Source organism: Notolepis coatsorum (assembly GCF_963971535.1).
Source record: "Notolepis coatsorum genome assembly, chromosome: 4".
Lineage (NCBI taxonomy): Eukaryota > Metazoa > Chordata > Actinopteri > Aulopiformes > Paralepididae > Notolepis > Notolepis coatsorum.
The window spans coordinates 49,159,718-49,180,210 of NC_140168.1; the positions used below are offsets into that span (position 1 = coordinate 49,159,718).

A 20,493-nucleotide genomic window follows, 5' to 3' on the forward strand; every position below is an offset into this window, starting at 1 on the left:
CAGCCAGGATAGTTGACAATTTCTTGAGTATCTTCATCATTCTCCTGGTGCGTTGTACCTTCACATTCCTCTGTTAGCCACACTAGGAGCACTATTTCTAACACTTAGCTAGTTATTTAAGCTGTTGCTAGTCACGGGTGGAACTCTTACAGATACTATGTACGTTTGTTATAGTATTTACCTTGTGGCCATGAGGATCTTGTCTTCCTGAAGTAACGTTATTCCAATGAGATGCACTTATGTCCCTGGAATGTTGATTGTTGTAAAATCAGGCATTCGAACATTTGAGTGTAGTTATAGTCTCCGATTAGGAAACCAAATTAATCTAAATGATCATAATACACACAATGTAATGGCTTGTTTGCCACCACATGTGTTCCAGTATGGGGAGGTAACAAACATCACAGTCTGTAAACATCATCTGCACACCCTCTATACACTGCAACAATTTAGTTAAATCACAGACACCTCAAGTTTCAAGTTTCTTTAATAGTTGTCATACAGAAGTACAGAATACTTTTATACAAAATGCTTCTTACTGTTACGCTCCAGAGACTGTGCTAGACAAGATAAGTATGAAATAAAATAGTATAGCATGTAAAAATAGAAGTAGAAATAGAAGTCACACCTGCCACACATTATGGAAGCAATCGGTTGATAATAGCTAACATTAATCCATAGTTGCTTCAATCTCATTCTCATCAAGAGGGGGAAAGCTTCCAATGATGGTTTCTTCAGCATCTTCTTTGTCATTTACCACCTTATTTTTGTTGACAGAGCCTTTTGTTGACAAAGCTCTGGCTTTGACAGTACCTGGGGGACGGCCTCTCTTCCTCGGGGAACCATAATTGATGGAAGGTGAGGATGGAGTAGTGGATGACAAACTCTTTCGAAGGTGAGCCCCTTTTTTTTTTACTCTGCCTTGCGCGGGCGTCCTCTGCCTCTGTGCGGAGTAGGGGCATTTCCCTCTGCAGGATCAACATGTGGGTATTTGTGTGGCCTTCCCCATGGCTTACACACTTTTGGCTTATTGACCTCTTCACCTGACGATAAAGGGTACTTCCTTGGCCTGCCTCTCCCTTTTACCAAACTGGGCTTCTTGTTGACAGAGCCCTTTGGCCGACCCCTCTTCTTGGGTGGACCAAAAATACAATAATCCTCGTCATCATCGTCATCTTCTTCTTCTTCTTTAGATTTCCGGCAGTGTAGACGCATCGTGGCGTATTACTGCCCTCCACAGTTCTCTTGATGAGCTCTTCTTCTTCTTCTTTCTTCTTTTGACTTTCCCGCCCTCCTCAGTTCTTATACTACGCTAGTATGGTTGCCATAGTATGGTTTCTGCCCCCTTTCCCTTCACCATCCTGAAGTGCAGCTACCGCTGCTACTTCTCGGCCAGGCCCCCCTCAGTGATGCACTCACTGCCCCCTGAGATCTGACTCTGGCCTTCTTGGTCCCCTACAATCCGCTTAATTAACTCACCATTCACTTCCTCCCACTTCAGACCCTCCATACCCAAGTGCAGAATTGCCTCTTTAACTACCAACTTGATCCTTTCCGTTCTACTCGTAACCAAAGCTGTCGCGTTAACCACTCCTGCCACAAAGGCCACAATATTAAATTTCTCCTCCCACACCCTCTTTTTAACCTCCTGCTCCACCCTCTCCGCCGAATGCCCTTCCCCACCCCCCTGTCCCTTATCTTGATCTCCCTGACCTACCATTTCCCTCTTGCGTTTCCCCATGGATCCTTTTGGCCGACCCATCTTCTTGGGTGGACTAGAACTACAAGAATCCTCGGCATCACTTTCCGAAATACAATAATCCTCGTCATCATCGTCATCACTTTCCGCCTTGCCTTTCATGGGGGTGGATCCTTTTGGCCGACTAGAACTACAAGAATCCTCGTCATCATAGTCATCACTTTCCGCCTTGCGTTTCATGGCGGTGGATCTTTTTGGCCGATCCATCTTCTTGGGTGGACTAGAACTACAAGAATCCTCGTCATCATCGTCATCATCGTCATCATCGTCATCACTTTCCGAAATACAATAATCCTCGTCATCACTTTCCGCCTTGCGTTTCATGGGGGTGGATCCTTTTGGCCGATCCATCTTCTTGGGTGGACTAGAACTACAAGAATCCTCGTCATCATCGTCATCACTTTCCGCCTTGCCTTTCATGGGGGTGGATCCTTTTGGCCGAAGCCTTCCCTTCGTCAGAGGACTGGGACCACCGTTTGATAAGTGTTGACTGGCAACATGCTTGCTAGGTATTCTTTTCGTTTTAGAACCTTTCGGCCTGCCTATCTTCCTCTTAGGAAAAGCGTCGTCAGCCCCAGATCCAACATGCTTGCTAGGTCCTTTCGGCCTGCCTATCTTCCTCTTAGGAGGAGCGTCGTCAGCCCCAGATTCATCTTCACTAATGACCTTCTGCACCAAATTTGATCCCAGGTCAGTTAAGTTAACATGTGTCACCCACACTTGTAATTCCCTAGAACCTTCGAGTATACTCCTTGCTCTTTTAGTAGGCGTGAGGCTGTTGTTGGAGCCGTCTGCCCCAGACTCCCCCTCACTACCTCCAGCATCTCCCTGTATCTCCTCTGTCGCCACAATATCTTCTTCCATACTTTTGCCTTGATGGTGCAGCACCTGTTAATCAGATATGTTGAAAAGGTGAGTGAAAAACTCTAAATTACTACAGTAATCAATTCAATCTTGATTGCAAAAGTACTGTCAGGTAGAATATGCAGTCTTTGGGACAGTGACACATTTTGTTGTTTTGGCTCTGTGCAGTCTACGTTCAGCTTTAAAAGAGACAAAAAATAAAATAAAACTAAAGACAGTCATTTTGCTGCCCTAGTGGTTGATTGGCAGACTTTGATAGACCAGTGCATTTAGTCGGTCTTCATCAACTTGTAAATGTATCATGTGACCAAGTTGTATATACAAGATAATATCGTTTGGGTGCGCTAGTTAGGTCAGAAAGTCAGGACCAATCTCACCCAAAGAAGCAGATTTAGACAGAGGACAACATTTATTTCATGTTACAGGAGGTTTCCTCAACCTTCAGGCATCCTGGTATGTCAATATCATATTTCTGATGATGTCTGATTGATTGATTGAAAACTTTATTAACAGATTGCAGAATGGGTGAGTTGAGGACTGGCTGAACGCACCATACCTGATTTCATGTTACGGTAATATAAAATATTTCTGAGTAAGTAAAATAAAATTACATCACTGTTGGGAGGTCTAAAGTTAATTTCAGTTTATTTTTATTTGCCTGGCTATAATATGAAGCAAGCAATTGTAGCGGTATATACACAGCTGTGAATGAGCTAAATGAGACTCAGACATCATCAGAAATATGACGTTGTGACATACTGGGATACTTAAAAGTTGATCAAACCACCTGCATCAAGAATTGTTGAATGATCTGGCTAATTCGGCTGCCTTTGATATGATTGGTCCTGACTGATGAATTGAAAATGGGGGACCCTGATGTAAACAAGACGAAAGTCTTTCTCTGGTCTGCATCCCCTTAACAATTGTATGTATTGAGCTGTACTGTACCCATTCTGCAATCTGTTAAGTTTTCAATCAATCAAAGACTTTACCGTAACTAGCACACCAGAACACTATAACCTCGTTTATACGACTTGGTTACATGATCAATTTACAACTTTATTCTCTAAGTCAACTTTCCTGTTTTTATCCACTTTTTCTCCCATTTTTCTCCCATCCCAATTTCGTATCATCCAATTCAACCCTCCCCTGTCTCGAACGCTGTTTCTTGCCTCCCACAAGCCGGCTGCAATGTGGACTAAGTCATACATAGCACGAGTCCCCTCCGATACTCGAGGTAACAGCAGTCGCATCTTTTCACCTGCACGGCGCGATCTTTCAGCGTCAGGGGTCTGCACTTTGGAGGGGCACCGCCCCCATCGCTTCCTGATTCTACTGCGCAGGCGCACCAACCGACCTGTAGGAGTCGCTGTCCACAACGCCCGATCCCCACCCATCAGTTTCCCACCCCCTAATACTGCCAATGTGTATTAGTACGGACGACCAGCTAAACTGAAAGCAATGTGGAGCGCTGGGCTCAAACAGGCGAACCCAGCGTCTCCAGTATTCGTGGTGAGCGCCTTGCCCACTGCACCACGTAGCCGCCCGCAACTTTCCTGTCTTTTTAACTTTCTGTCTAAGTGCATGTCTATGGCTTGGGGGGGAAACATGCACTTAGAATCACCAGAAAGGCTTGCGAAATAGTTAAATGCCATGTTGACCTAAAATTTTTCAAAACAAATTATATAAAAAGGTTATGAAATTAACAAGAATGTGATAAAATATGTAATAAAAACGGAGCTCAACGCATTCATTTGATTGTAGAAATCCGCTTGTTTCCCCCAATACCAAGATGGCGGAGGTCTCGTGACGCCTAACGGAACGTTGCATAGGCCATGTCTATTTATTTTAAAAGACTACTGCATGGCGGGAGGTGTAGCTAGCAAGCCTATGCAACAATAAGTATAGTTACAGTCAGACACAGTCAAGAACTCAATTTAGTTATAGGCAATGCTTTTTCCAGCCATGGAAACATAATTTCCCAGGTGTGAATGAATGAATGAAAACTTTATTTAACAGATTGCAGAATGGGTACAAATTAGTACGGCTCAATACACACAATTGTTAAGGGGATGCAGACCAGAGAAAGACGTTTGTCTTGTTTACATCAGGGTCCCCCATTTTCATTTCATATTGACATTTATGACATACACAACATACATGACATTTATGGCATAGGGACATACAGGTATATAGTAGATACATTTGTGACATAAACGGTATTCCAATATACAGTACTGTTAGCCATATATCCTGTCAGAGTATACGTATGATGGGGAGGGGACTGTACATTCGGAGGGGGTGGGTGGGTGGGAGAGAAATATACATACGGTGGGGTGGAGACTGTACATTTGGAGGGGGTGGGTGGATGGGAGAGAAATATACATACGGCGGGGAGAGAATATATACATGCGGTGGGGAGGAGACTGTCTATTAGGAGGTGGTGGGGGGTTTGGGCATTTACGAGAATAGTTTTTTTTTTTTTGTTTTTTTTTTTTTATTATTAGCGATCTGAAATTATATTGCATCAAGCGAGCCTACCGTTGGAGATCCAGGCACCGCCGGCACTCAGATGTGAAAAAAGCGCCCCCTATCGTCTCCCAGATGGTAAATCACCCAGAAAGGATTTCTGACTCCATATTTTACTTCTCACTGATGTAACCGGGGAATACCAGAGTTCATTCTGGAGCCTTGGTGCCGCGGCGAATGTGTTCTACTGTATACACGATGGATCAATCAAATGAGCGATTTTTTCGAATGGCGATCGGAAATTGGAATAAACAATTTGGATACCATCTGACCTTAGGTAAGGAATCTATGTTATCAGTCTTAGGATAATCAGACTCGTTTTCACGGATATATAAGCGTTTCCCCTATATGTGATATAGCTGTTAAGACTGTAAAAGCCATCAGGAAATAAGAGCAGCGATTATCAGCGCGCGGCACGAGCGTGCGTGCGCACACATATACTATCGATCATCTAGCGTTTATTTGAAAACGATTCATAAATAGGCAGACAAATGACAACGTTCTGGAATATTCCAGTAAAAGACGATTATCATAGAATGGGTTGTTTTTTCCGCGAAAACGAGTGATTTTCAAAATGCTATCAAACTGAAATGAAGCGATAAAAAAAACAATCTGCCTTGACAATGTTGACTGGAAAATGAGTCTTTGATAAGCGACGGGCAGATTAAACACATAGCCATAATTTAAAACATAGATTAGGCGATATTAAGTTAACATTGGAGTGGATGGTGGCATTCAAGGGGGTAAAAAGGAAAACACGGCTGACAATCAATGTGTTAAGAGCAGTTTTGAATGTGGGTAGGGATTCACATTACTTTACAGCTTTGGGTAATAGTCTGCGCCATAATCGACGGACATGGAATGGTACAATGCTGGCGAAGCTAGCAGCCGGCACATCAGAGCACACGCTAACAATGAGACGACGAGGAAAACAGAGCCACGAGAGCGTCGCAGTAGCCGACGTCGAAGGTACGAGACTAACATTAACATGACGGCTACTGAGAAGGCTAGTGGTACAGCTAGCGAGGCTATTTCACCAAGGCCACAAGACTGTGGTGAGAACCGGCAGACTCGGCCTAATCCAAAAACAAACAGCCCCAGAACTGTTGGAAAGAAAAATACTAACTTCACACAGAAAACAGACTGCATATTGATTGGAGATTCCACAACAAGGTACGTGGAAATGGCAAACACAGAAAATCGATGTCTAGAAAACACATCTGTGAAGGAGCTGACCAAAATACTTCCAACACTCATCGGGCCAGACAAAACAAAAATTGTCATTCACTCTGGATCGTTTGACATCCTGCGAAGGAAAACGGGCACAGAGACATTGAAAGAAGATTTCACTTGTTTAATGAACACACTAGAAAAATATCAGGATGTATCCATCAGTGGACCAATTGCATGCTATCGCAGAGGACAAGAAGCCTTTAGTAGACTCCTAAATTTTAATTCATGGTTAGAATCTGCCTGTCTTACACACGGACTGAATTTCATTGACAATTTTAATGTGTTCTGGAATAATCCTGAACGCTTTCAGAGGAATGGATTCTTCCCAAACCGCCTTGGTTCGAGGCTTCTAGCAGCAAACCTACGTCATGCCTTAGTGACTTCCAAGGGCATCAAACTCATGATACAAGCACGAGCACAAGGCATCCTGTCCCCAGACAAGGCCATCATGGCCACCAGCAACCCGCTTGATCAAATGTCCCCGAGAGAGCTAATCAAATCAGCTCATCATGCACTAGAGGAGATGGACAGTCTGCTAGCACCAAAAAGGGTATTAAATGAATAGTACAAACACCATGCCATCTTTCAAAACATACCCGTAATCTTAACCAGCCAATGGCATGGTAAAAGCTATAACAGATATACACCATCAATGCGTTCACCTGCTATTAACCTCAAAGCCATCAAGGTCAAGCCAAAGCAGACCTCCTCTAAAGAAGTCCAACTAATAAAATTAGCCCTCCTAAATGTCAGATCACTGAATAATAAAACATTTTTAGTAAATGATCTGATTAAAGAAAATAACTTAGATTGCATTTGCCTAGTAGAGACATGGCTAAATAATGACACAGCTACATCAATGATAGAGGCTTCTCCACCAGACTATAATTTTTATCAAATACCCAGAAAAAATCGAAGGGGTGGCGGAGTTGCAGCAATTTTCTCCTCAAAACTCTTGTTTAGAATCACGGAACTAGGCGAGTTCATGTCGATGGAATATCTTGCCATTGAGCTCAAAACAGAATCAACCATTATTGTCACAATATACCGACCGCCCAGACACTCACCAATATTTATACAGGAGCTCTCTGAACTGATCTCATTATGCGTTACCGGATATGATAAGGTGATCCTAAATAGAACATCCATTTGAATAAGAAAACAGACTCCAAAACTATAGAACTAGAAAATCTACTGGATAGCTTTGACCTAACACAACATATAACAAATGCAACTCACAAGCTTGGAAATACATTAGACTTAGTTATAACAACAACTGGGCTAAGCATAACAAATGTCTCAATAACTGAATTACCTGTCTCCGACCATCACTGTATATTTTTTGATACTCAAATAACCCTTAAGGCTTACTAAAACAAAAAAAGAAATCATAGTTAAAAAGAGGCTCCTAAACGACAAGGCTGAATCAAAGTTCATTAATCTTATCAGATTACATGAACCACACAATCATGACAGCTCTCTAAATGAAATGGTAGAAAATCTCAATGATGCACTGTCATCTGTATTAGATTCTGTCGCCCCACTAAAAATGAAAAAAAACCAGAGCCTCGCCCTGGCTGAACTATAATGCTGTCAACAAAGAAAAAAGGAAATGTCGTGCAGCAGAGCGAAAATGGAGAAAAACAAAAACCACCATATGCTGTGATATATACAAAGATGCTTTAACTGCTTATAATAAAACCATCCGCTTAGCAAGGAAAGATTACTTCTCTAAAATCATTACAGAAAATGCTGGAAACTCCAGAATCCTTTTTTCCACTATTAATCTACTACTCAACACTGCCCCTACACCTCCTCAGTCATCAACGGTTAAGTGTGAAGAACTTGCACTATTCTTTAACAACAAAATAACCTTGATCAGGGCCAGCATTACTCATGATGGAAATAAAGCTGATTGCAGCAAACCGTGCAATGTAACCATGAGAAGTTTCACATGCATCACATTAGATGTACTCTGCAAAACTGTCTCAGAATGTAACTCCTCCACCTCAGACATTGACCCTATACCTACAGCTTTCTTCAAACGGGTGTTTAATAGTGTTTCAAGCCCTGTGCTAGATATCATAAACACTTCCCTTAGAACTGGTATTTTCCCAGATGCCTTTAAAACAGCAGTTGTAAAGCCATTACTAAAAAAAAATAACTTGGATAGTAATGAAATAGCAAATTATCGTCCAATATCCAACCTACCATTCATTAGCAAAGTACTTGAAAAGATAGTTTCAGTTCAAATAAATTCCTTTCTTGAAGAAAACAACATCTTAGAAGAATTTCAGTCGGGATTCAGAAAATATCATAGCACTGAAACTGCCCTCACCAAAATAATTAGTGACCTCAGGCTAAACTCTGACGAGAATAAGATCTCCATCCTTATCCTGCTAGATCTCAGTGCAGCATTTGATACAATCGATCACGATATTCTAATCGACCGTCTTGAAAACCTTGTCGGTTTCTCAGAACATGTGCTAAGCTGGTTCAAAACATACATCAGAGGGAGGACATTCTATGTTAGACTAGGAGAGCACATGTCTGATATATACCACAACAACTATGGAGTTGCACAAGGGAGTTGCTTAGGTCCTTTACTCTTCTCCCTTTACATGTTACCGCTGGGTGATATCATCAGAGAACAAAATGTAGATTTCCATAGCTATGCGGATGATACACAACTGTACATATCTGCTGAACCAAATGATACAGCGATTAGCTCCATTACAGACTGCTTACTGGCAATAAATAAATGGATGAGTAAGAACTTCCTGAAACTAAATGAGAACAAAACTGAAATTCTAATTATCGGCCCCAAAACTAAAAAAGAAACGTTAATAAAGAACCTAGGAGGACTAACCCCTTGGATCAAATCTGAGGTCACTAGTCTCGGGGTTATCATAGATTCAGAACTGAACTTCAATTCTCATATTAGCAAAGTAACGAAAACATCGTTCTTCCATCTCAGAAATATAGCAAAAGTATGACCATTTATTAATCAGAACGATGCTGAGAAGCTAATTCATGCATTCATATCTAGCCGGTTAGACTACTGTAATGCACTTTTCACAGGTCTCCCTAAGAAAACCACAGAGAGGCTTCAGCTAATCCAAAACTCCGCAGCCCGACTGCTAACTAGAACCAAAAGGAGAGAGCACATTAGTCCAGTCTTAGCTGCTTTACACTGGCTTCCTGTAACATTTAGAATTGACTTTAAGGTCCTTCTCCTTACATACAAAGCTCTAAATGGACAGGGACCTAGCTACATCACCAACACTCTAATAAATTACACGCCAGCAAGAACACTGCGATCATCAGCTGCTGGACTACTAGAGGCTCCCAGAAACAGTCAAAAGAGGATCGGTAATGCAGCCTTTATCAACTATGCCCCAAAACTGTGGAACAAACTACCCCAAAACATCAGGGAAGCCAACTCGCTAGACATCTTCAAAAGACAGCTTAAAACCTATCTCTTTGCTCAGGCATTTCAATGACTTACCTGCACTATTCTTACCCTGCCTACTTTTCTATGCTAATTTTATCTTATTCTACACTGCCTATCAAATTCATGTGTCGGTTATATGACTATTTTTAAACTGAATCATTTTAAACAATTTTTCACACTTTTTACTGTAACCTTGCTATTTACATTTTTTACTGTTGTTGTATGTCCGTTCTATTTTATAATTTTTAGACTATTTTTAAACTTAATCATTTTAAACTACTTTATTATTTGTATTACTGAATAGAGAGCCTATTAGGATGCTAGATCCTAATGTGAAACACTGATTTACCATACCCTGCTATGCTCACCCATGCCTGTATTTTACTGTTGTGAAGCACTTTGAACTGCAACCTCTGTATAAAAAGTGCTATACAAATAAAGTTATTATTATTATTACATGTTACATTAAACAGAGTAAGATCGTACCTTTTAAAAGTCTTCTGTAAGATGTGTGGCTAATTTTTTTCTATATAGCATAGTTTATTTCACAGTATGTAGACTGAAAAGTCTGAAATCCAGCTTTTTGTTGTGCTGGCGGCTTAAACTTCTTCCGGTAGTCCCGTCAACAGCTCGCGCTCTGTGGTAGAGAAACTTCCGTACTTTCCGCCAATCAGCGCCCGCTCTGTGGCTGCCACAGCGCCCCGTGTGGGGATTCTCCGGAGCTGCAGCTGGACGGACGTCACATTTTACGACACCGAACAACGGGGTCCAAATATATGTATGTATATGCGACCTCAAATCTAAATTAATGGAACGTTTTCATCGTTGGTCCCAGTCTAGGATAATAATTTAAAAAAAACATTCAGCGCTACAATGAGTTTCAAGTTTCTTTAATAGTTGTCATACAGAAGTACAGAATACTTTCATACAAAATGCTTCTTACTGTTACGCTCCAGAGACTGTGCTAGACAAGATAGTATCAAATAACATAGTATAGCATGTAAATTAGAAGTAGAAAATGAGGTCACAGTGTTCAGTATAGACATATGTACAATGTTCGATGCAGAATAGACGTAACTGAGTTACCATATAATATACAATACTATGCAGTGTACTAATGTACAATACTATATAGTGCAAAGCAGAAATGGGATGAGGTACAATTTAGGTACAATTTACAGTAAGGTGTACGAGTTGTAGTGCAATCCTTCATCAATAAATATAAAGTGTGGGGAGTGGGTGCTACAGTGTGTTTGTTTAAAGTGAGTGTGTGCTATAAAGTGTGTGGAGTGGGTGCTACAGTGTGTTTGTTTAAAGTGAGTGTGTGCGTGTGGATGTGTGTGCTATGTGCGTTTGATGGTTGTTGTTGTGTAGTGTTCATTGTTCGTTTAGCAGCCTGATGGCCTGGGGATAGAAGCTTCTTCTGAGTCTTTCTGTGCTCGCCTTGAGACTCCGGTATCGCTTGCCTGACCGCAGCAGTTCAAAGAGGCAGTTGTTCGGGTGACTGGAGTCTTTAATGATTCTCTTAGCCTTGCCCCTGCACCGCTTGTTGTAAATGTTCTGGAGGGTGGGGAGCCCCCCTCCAATTGTGCGTTCGGCTGAACGTGTCACTCTTTGTAGTCTGCTTCGGTCTTGTGCAGTGCTATTCCCAAACCAGGAGGTGATGTTGCCAGTCAGGATGCTCTCTATTGTACATGAGTAGAAGTTCTTAAGGATCTTCTAACTGACTTGGAACTTCCTTAGGCGCCTGAGGAAGTAGAGGCGTTATAGTTATATTAAATATAGTAGGAGTTATATTATATTATATTTATTTATATTTATATATTTATTTATTTCCACATCGGTGACCAAACCTTGGAACCGTGACGGGCACGTACTCTCCCCCTCCCCTCCTCCCCCCCTTAAGCTCTAGTTGGGTAAACTTCGAAAAACTCAAAAATTCCAGCGTTACTCTTACTGGCTTTGAACTGTTGAAACAGTAATTCAGAACAGTTTACCATTGTACGACTTTGAACTGTTTAACAGTAATCCAGAACTATTTTATTGCACTGTAAAATATATATATTTTTTAATCTAATCTTTTTAATCTATTCTATTCTACAATTTTATTGCACTGCACTATTTTACTCTGTCTATTTTATCTTGCTCCTTTTATTATTGTCTATTTAAAACTAGCCCCTTACGTGACTGCGATCTGCAAGCCAGGGGCTTTTCATATCCGCAGTCACTCTCAGCTATGCCGCCACCAGGCTCATATTAAATACCAAGCGCTGAATTCTGAGCTGGGGGTGGGTCAAAATATATCAGATATGAATTTCAAAGATACCCAGCGTACAATATGGGTTTAACACAGCTTTACGGTGGGGTCTGGAAGCTCGGAGTTGCTAATAAACAGTTTAAATCATTGTTACAAAACGAGTGGTACTCACAGAGCGAACGTTGGCAAGATGGCGTCTTCTTCTGCCGCTATTTGGCTGCCTGGTGCGCATGCGCTGTGACACCAACGGCGGAAATGGACGTTCGGTCCGTAAGTACCACTCATTTTGTAACAATGATTTAAACTGTTTATTAGCAACTCCGAGCTTCCAGACCCCACCGTAAAGCTGTGTTAAACCCATATTGTACGCTGGGTATCTTTGAAATTCATATCTTGATATATTTTTGACCCACCCCCAGCTCAGAATTCAGCGCTTGGTACTTAATATGAACCATAAACTAGGTGGCCTGTTGGGATGTTAGATCCTAATGTGAAAAACTGTGATTTTATATGTCTGCACTTTATGTGCTCATTTTATGCCTGTCTTTTTTCTGTTGTGAAGCACTTTGAGCTGCAGTTTCTGTATGAAGGTGCTATACAAATAAAGTTTATTATTATTATTATATCTAAGTTTACCCTTTGGGAGATATAACGTTTCATTTTATTTCCTCAGAAAGACCCTGCTGTCATGTAATTTGCATCAATCTGACAGGATGCATATTGGCAATTCCAGCGTTATGGATGTTACATTCAGAGAGAAAATTGGAAACTTACATTTACATTTACATTTAGTCATTTAGCTGACGCTTTTATCCAAAGCGACTTACAAGTTCTGTACGACAAGCCATCAGGAAGAGCACAACTCTATCAGCTGAACTTAACTTAACATTGACATTAAGTTGACATCGATTTGAATTGGAAGTATAATTTACACATTTTAGTTACACTTATTGAGATAAAGATGAGCCTGCAGTAACAAATAATTTTACCTTTTGGATTTTGAGATAGGTGACAAAATACACAGCGTTATGGATGTTACGGATATGGACAAGCTTTTCGGACTCACTGAACAGTACACATGATGAAAACTCTGAATATCTTTTTCAAAGAATAACATGTTTACTATCACTTTGTAGGGAATGGTTTGAGGTACCCAAAAAGCACATTCAGGAAAACCTGGCATTTCCTCTCAAGGAATGAATCACAAAAAAGTGCCGTTATGGATGTTACATTTTTGCGTTATGGATGTTACACGTCTGAAATAGACAAAAAACACTATCAAAAATAGGGCTTTACCCACATGTGTTTGACTTCGGTGGACCATTTTGAGGGTCAAACCAGTCTGGATTCATGTTGTAGTCTGAAAAAAATGCCAGGAAATGCTTGTTGAATATATATAGAACACAACTGTTCTAGAATGTTCGATTATGACATGATACTGTGACATCACAAATGTTCTAGAATGTTTGATTATGACATCATACTGTGACATCACAAATGTTCTAGAATGTTCTTATGACATGATACTGTGACATCACAAATATTCTAGAATGTTCTATTATGACATCATACTGTGACATCACAAAAAAAATCTTTTCTTTTCTTTTGGTCTTAAATAGTTTCAAAATATCAGTCACTTCTGAAAATAAATTACAAAAAGTTTTTGGAAAATAGCTCTTTATTTGATTAACATAAAAAAGTGTTTTCTATACAGAGAACAGCAATATTAATATCGGTTAAATCAGAAAATGAGTTTTGGAGCAATTCCATGAAAATGTCAACCTCACCATGAAAGAGAAAGTTATAAAAAATCAAGTCCAATTCACTCTGCCTGGACTGGTTCAGAGAAATGGTATCTCCCTCTGTTATCCATGTGAGGTTTGAGGTGTTCACGAATCTGATCAAAACTGACCCAGGACTTGTCCTCTTTGGTTGGAAGTGCAGCGGTAAGCCTCCATAAGGGACATGGACATGTGGCGTTTCTGAACCCTCTGCTTGACTCCTTCTCTTTTTTTTTTATCCACTTTTTCTCCCATTTTCTATATTTTCTCCCATCCCAATTTCGTATCTTCCAATTAAACCCTCCCCTGTCACGAACGCTGTTTCTTGCCTCCCACAAGCCGGCTGCAATGTGGACTAAGTCATACATAGCACAAGTCCCCTCCGGTACTTGAGGTAACAGCAGTCGCATCTTTTCACCTGCGCAGCTCGATCTCTCAGTGGCGAGGAGTAACGCGTGGGAGGCTCACGCTGCCCCCGACACTTCCCGATTCTACTGCGCAGGCACACCAACCGACCTGTAGGAGTCGCTGTCCACAACGCCCGATCCCCACCCATCAGTTTCCCACCCCCTAATACGGCCAATGTGTATTAGTATGAACGACCAGCTAAACTGAAAGCAATGTGGAGCGCTGGGCTCGAACAGGCAAGCCCAGCGTCTCCGTCATTCGTGGCGAGCGCCTTGCCCACTAGCACTACGCCACGTAGCCGCCCTTGCTTGACTCCTTCTCTTATGGTCACTGCATCCTTCATTCCTGGGGCCTGTCTTGAAATGTCATCCCTGGAATAATACTGGAATAATACTCATTTACTTTTTGGTTTCATTTGAGGTTTCTGTGTTTTTTGGGGTGGGTTTCTTGTCACGATACTCGGCAAAGACGCGAGGGGGAGATGGCCGACAGCAGCCGATTAGCAGTAGGCTAACGTGGACACTGCTCTGCCTAGACCAACAATGTGTGAAAAAGTTGTGTCTGGGAATATGTTGGATTTTAATCAAACAAGGAGTCATAAAATACTTCTGATTTAAATCAAACAAAGGGGTCATAATCGGACTTAACAACACACATTTTTGATCGTTTTTTTGTCTATTTCAGACGTGTAACATCCATAACGCAAAAATTTAACATCCATAACAGCACTTTTTTGTGATTCATTCCTTGAGAGGAAATGCCAGGTTTTCCTGAATGTGCTTTTTGGGTACCTCAAACCCTTCCCTACAAAGTGATAGTAAACATGTTATTCTTTGAAAAAGATATTCACAGAGTTTTCATCATGTGTTCAGTGAGTCCGAAAAGCTTGTCAATTTCCGTAACATCCATAACGCTGTGTATTTTGTCACCTATCTCAAAATCCAAAAGGTCAAAACATTTCTTATTGCAGGGCTGCAGGCTCATCTTTATCTCAATAAGTGTAACTAAAATGTGTAAATTATACTTCAAACAAAGGGGCCATAATCGGACTTAACAACACACATTCGCAATGTAACATCCGTCACTTGCAATGTAACAGCCATAACGGTAACATCCATAACACTTGTAAAGAATACAAAAAATAAGACCAGAATGACTAATTGTTGCTAATATGTCATCTTTATAAAAGTTAGCTTTGCTTAGGAAGTTTGGTTGACATTGCATTCCAGATGCATGTTTTATGACAACTTTTCCTGGAAAACGTTATGGATGTTACATTCGCTGTCCCATAAAGGGGCATTATAACAGCATGCTTCACCTGCCAATGGAAAGACACAAAGTACATAATTGATTCACATATTGATACAACAGCCCTTCATGACCAAAGGTGAGGTTAGAAAAATATCTGTTGATTTATTTTTTTGCCATTCTGGCCATTCAGAAAGTCATACAATTAGGTTAATCAAAACATTTATTTTTACATCATTGTGTCTCCTCCTCTAGTGTGAAAAAACATGCATTCTCATAAATATTACGATCAAATCTATTTTGTACTTCAATATATAGACCTTGATGATACATTTGAAATTGGTTTGGTTATGATCATGTTATTTAAATTTTTTCATGGTGAGGTTGACATTTGCATGGAATTGCGAATATATAGTATTCTCACAATGTTATTCCTACCAATATGGTGCAACGCTACAGCTCACTGCCATTGAATGATAAGCACACGTTTGTTCTTGCCTACTAACATGTCTGCAATGGATGACTGAATACTATGAATTTCAATCAGAGGTTTGTATCAGATAGGTAATACATCAGTTTTCCCAAAGAACACACAGTGTCATAGAAGGCATTCATCGTGTCTTTTATTGAATACATATAATAATAAGTGTTGTGCCCGTGGACCACCACAAAGGGCAGAGTTGCTAAGTTAAGTGAATTAATTACTGAGCGAGTTGGTGACGTTGACAATGTCTTATGACTGTATTGTTATTTCAATATTATATAAATATATATATAAATAATCTAATTAGTGTATATACTTGCAGGCACAATTGCACAACCCTGGCCTATTTTATAATTATATTATATTCTACTGTGCTTCTATTTGAATTTAGTTTATATTCCATTTTATTTTAGTCTATCTTTTATTTTATTCTACCATAATTGTCTGTACGTTAATGTCACACCAAACTACCAAATCAAATTCCTTGTATGTGTAAACTACTTGGCAATAATAGACCTTTCTGATTCTGATGAGGTGCTTCAAGTCTAAAAAGGTGGGTTTATCTATAAGTATACATGGCTGATCAGGCTCGCCAATAAGTGGGGCTGCTGTTGGATTTCTGGGGCCTAGCTGCTAGGGGGTGTAGGGGCGAGCATGTATGCATGTTTGTGTTCAGGCCTGTCCTTGATCATTATGCTAAGCGCAGTGGGGAAACGTGATGACAGGATATGAATGGGTAGTGTTCAAATTAGGGCTGTAGGAATTCTTAGTCGACTAATAGTTATGGAATTTGTAAACGAATTGATTAGTTCAACAACCTGTAAAATTGTGTTTCCCACATGCGATGACGTCTTTAAATCTAGCGCTGAGCTAACAATATACTCGTTATCACCATACGTAACACAACGCTTATATTGAAACACGTTGACAATCATTAGGGCCATTCTTTCAACCTAAAAGTGCACTTTCTTCAACCTCAAACCTAAATTCCTTAGCAACCCGTATTACCAAGTAAACAAATCACAGAACGATAGCCAGTTAGTTAGCCAGCAACCAGCCAGGTACCGACGTTAGCTCTCAGAACGATTAGCCACGTTAGTTAGCCAGCAACCAGCCAGGTACCGATGTTAGCTCTCAGAACGATTAGCCACGTTAGTTAGCCAGCAACAAGCCAGGTACCGACGTTAGCTCCCGGAACGATTAGCCACGTTAGTTAGCCAGCAACCAGCCAGGCAGAGATGTTAGCTCTCAGAACGATTAGCCACGTTAGTTAGCCAGCAACCAGCCAGGCTGAGATGTTAGCTCTCAGAACGATTAGCCACGTTAGTTAGCCAGCAACCAGCCAGGCAGAGATGTTAGCTCTCAGAACGATTAGCCACGTTAGTTAGCCAGCAACCAGCCAGGCAGAGATGTTAGCTCTCAGAACGATTAGCCACGTTAGTTAGCCAGCAACCAGCCAGGCAGTGATGTTAGCTCTCAGAACGATTAGCCACGTTAGTTAGCCAGCAACCAGCCAGGCAGAGATGTTAGCTCTCAGAACGATTAGCCACGTTAGTTAGCCAGCAACCAGCCAGGCAGTGATGTTAGCTCTCAGAACGATTAGCCAAGTTAGTTAGCCAGCAACCAGCCAGGCAGAGATGTTAGCTCTCAGAACGATTAGCCACGTTAGTTAGCCAGCAACCAGCCAGCAGTCTGTGACGTCACGGTATTGAGAATCATACCGGCGGGATCTCGAAATACCCTGGTATACCGTAATACCGTCATACCGCCCAAGCCTACTCAGTACCGACACAATCAGACAGAAGCTAGGGGTGGGACGATACATCGATCCAGATCGATATATCGATCTATTATCAATAATCAAATAGGATCGATGCAACGTATTGTGAAACTCCGTGTAGACAGCAGAGCAGCGCTACAGAGCGTCTATTTTGCGACCCGATATAAGTCTGTGCAGTTTTTTCCCCGCAACGGGTCAAATGCATCCAACATGCTTTGCATCGTCGCCATTCCTTTATGCCCACGTCGGGTTAAATATCTAAATGAACGTCACGTTGTCTGCTTAAGCTAACTAAGCTAAGCAGCTAACCGAGAGAGAGAACAGGAGAGAGGAGAGGGGAAGGAGGCGGGGCGAGGGCATTCTGTGTGTGGGGACTGGGGGAGGGGCATTCTGTGTGTGTGTGTGTGTGAAGATCTGAGAGGCGCACGCAACGACACCAGCGGGCGGCTGGCATCCTGATCCCCCAGGTATCTGGCTTCCCTTCTGTGGACGGGTGTGCGGCTCTAGGATCGGACTCAACGCCCACGAGAAGTGGCACCAGCGGCAGCGGCGCTACACCCCCCCCCCCCCCCCCCATCCCTGGAGCAAGCGTCATCATTGTAGAGACGATGGACAGCTAAGAGAGTGTGTGTGTTACTGAGGATGGACAGATAATGTTGATATTTAAACATGAATACATAATAAATGTATTCATGATCATCATGCAACATAAAACAATTGTAGGAAGTTTGGGAGAGGAAGGGGTTTTAGCTTGCGTGTTGTGATTGTGAGTTCCAAAACATTTTAAAGTTTAAAGCTCAATATATAAAAAGTGAACAGGAGGTCTATTTGTATTCAAAACAATAGATTGTTTTTCATTTAAATGTCTGGAAGAGCTCAAAAATAAAAACGTCAATTGATATTTCCGTAGCCTTTTTTGTTGTTGATCTAAATGTGACTGTGTTAAATGGGCACATAATATCGCCTCATATCGATCGCAGGCACCTGACTCGAATAGTATCGTGGCAGACTGTGATATCGGCAAATATCGTATCGTTGTCCAAAGAATCAATATCGTATCGTGATGAAACTGGTGATTCCCACCCTACCCTCAGTATCTACACAATCACAGAAGCTACTAACCCTACTACCCTCATAATATCTACACAATCAGACAGAAGCTACTAACCCTACTACCGTACTACTACCTACACAATCACAGAAGCTACTAACCCTAGTACCCTCATATAATCTACACAATCAGACAGAAGCTAACCCTACTACCCTCAGTACCTACACAATCACAGAAGCTACTAACCCTACTACCCTCAGTACCTAGAGTCCTAGACAATCACAGAAGCTACTAACCTCAGTACACAATCAGACAGAAGCTACTAACCCTACTACCCCCAGTGAGTACAGACACAATCAGACAGAAGCTACTAACCCTACTACCCTCAGTACACACAATCAGACAGAAGCTAACCCTACTGACCAGTCAGTACCTACACGATCAGACAGAAGCTACTAACCCTGCTACCCTCAGTACCAACACAATCAGACAGAAGCTACTAACCCTAACCTACACTATGCTTTTACAAACTACTGTTCAGTCTGTGAAAAAGCAGCTCCTACTGTGCAGTGTGCAGTAGGGAAGTTCCGTTTTTGTTCAGCATCAGGACAAAAATCCCATTGCATGTTACTGGTGTCAACAGTAGCAATATGCAGCATGCGTTGGGAATCAACATAAAAAAATAATACAGCTGTACTGTACCCATTCTGCAATCTGTTAATAACGTTTTCAATCAATCAATCAAAGACTTTACCGTAATTAGCACACCAGAACGCTATAAGCTCGTCTATACGACTTGGTTACATGATCAATTTATGACTTTATTCTCTAAGTCAACTTTCCTGTCTTTTTAACTTTCTGTCTAAGTGCATGTCTATGGCTTGGGGGGGAACATGCACTTAGAATCACCAGAAAATCTTGCGAAATAGTTAAATGCCATGTTGACCTAAAAATGTCAAAACAAATTATAAGAAAAGGTTATGAAATTAACAAGAATGAATCTCAAATATGTAATAAAAACGGAGCTCAAGTTATGGAGAAAATAGTCTACGAACAGGTCGAAAAGTACCTGGCGGGAAAAAATCTAATCTATGAATTCCAATCTGGCTTCAGAACGTCCCACTCCTGACACATGCCTCCTCTATTTGAACGACCACATCAAACAAGAGGTGGACGCGGGCAAATACTGCGGCATGGTCATGCTGGACCTACAAAAGGCCTTCGACACTGTCAATCACTCCATTCTAATGGACAAGCTAAAAGCAATTGGTTTTGATAGCTTATCAGTGAGCTGGATGCAATCCTACCTGGAGGGGAGAGAACAGATGGTAGAGGTAAACGGTACTCTATCCCCCCCCCTCACAGTGAGCTGTGGTGTTCCACAAGGAAGCATACTAGGACCGCTACTCTTCCTAATTTATGCAAATGACATGTCGTCAGCCTGTGACTGCAACTTGTTCCTGTTTGCGGACGACTCAGCCCTGCTGGTCTCTGACAAGAACAAGTTGCAGGTTGAAAAAACCCTCAGCTCGGAACTAGGCAAAAATCTGCATATGGCTCGCTGATAACAAACTATCATTACACATGGGCAAAACAGAGTCCATTCTCTTCGGTTCAAATAACAAACTCAGCAAGACCGACGGCT

General features: G+C 41.4%; 1 protein-coding gene across 2 annotated transcripts in view; it reads right to left on the reverse strand.

Moving 5' to 3' along the window:
* Positions 1-393: 393 nt before the first annotated feature.
* The window catches only part of LOC311227324 (uncharacterized protein), a 32,273-nt gene continuing 12,173 nt past the window's right edge, over positions 394-20,493 (reverse strand). Inside the window, exons 1-2 of one of the 2 annotated variants that reach the window (XM_084312928.1) lie at positions 10,326-10,359; positions 394-2,647 (exon numbers count right to left, since the gene is read on the reverse strand). In XM_084312928.1, the coding sequence (XP_084169054.1) occupies positions 1,382-2,623 (1,242 nt within the window). In that variant the 5' untranslated portion in view covers positions 2,624-2,647; positions 10,326-10,359 and the 3' untranslated portion in view covers positions 394-1,381. Of the gene's footprint in view, positions 2,648-10,325; positions 10,360-20,493 lie in introns of those variants that run through there. The other variant, XM_084312927.1, reaches the window with a different exon arrangement.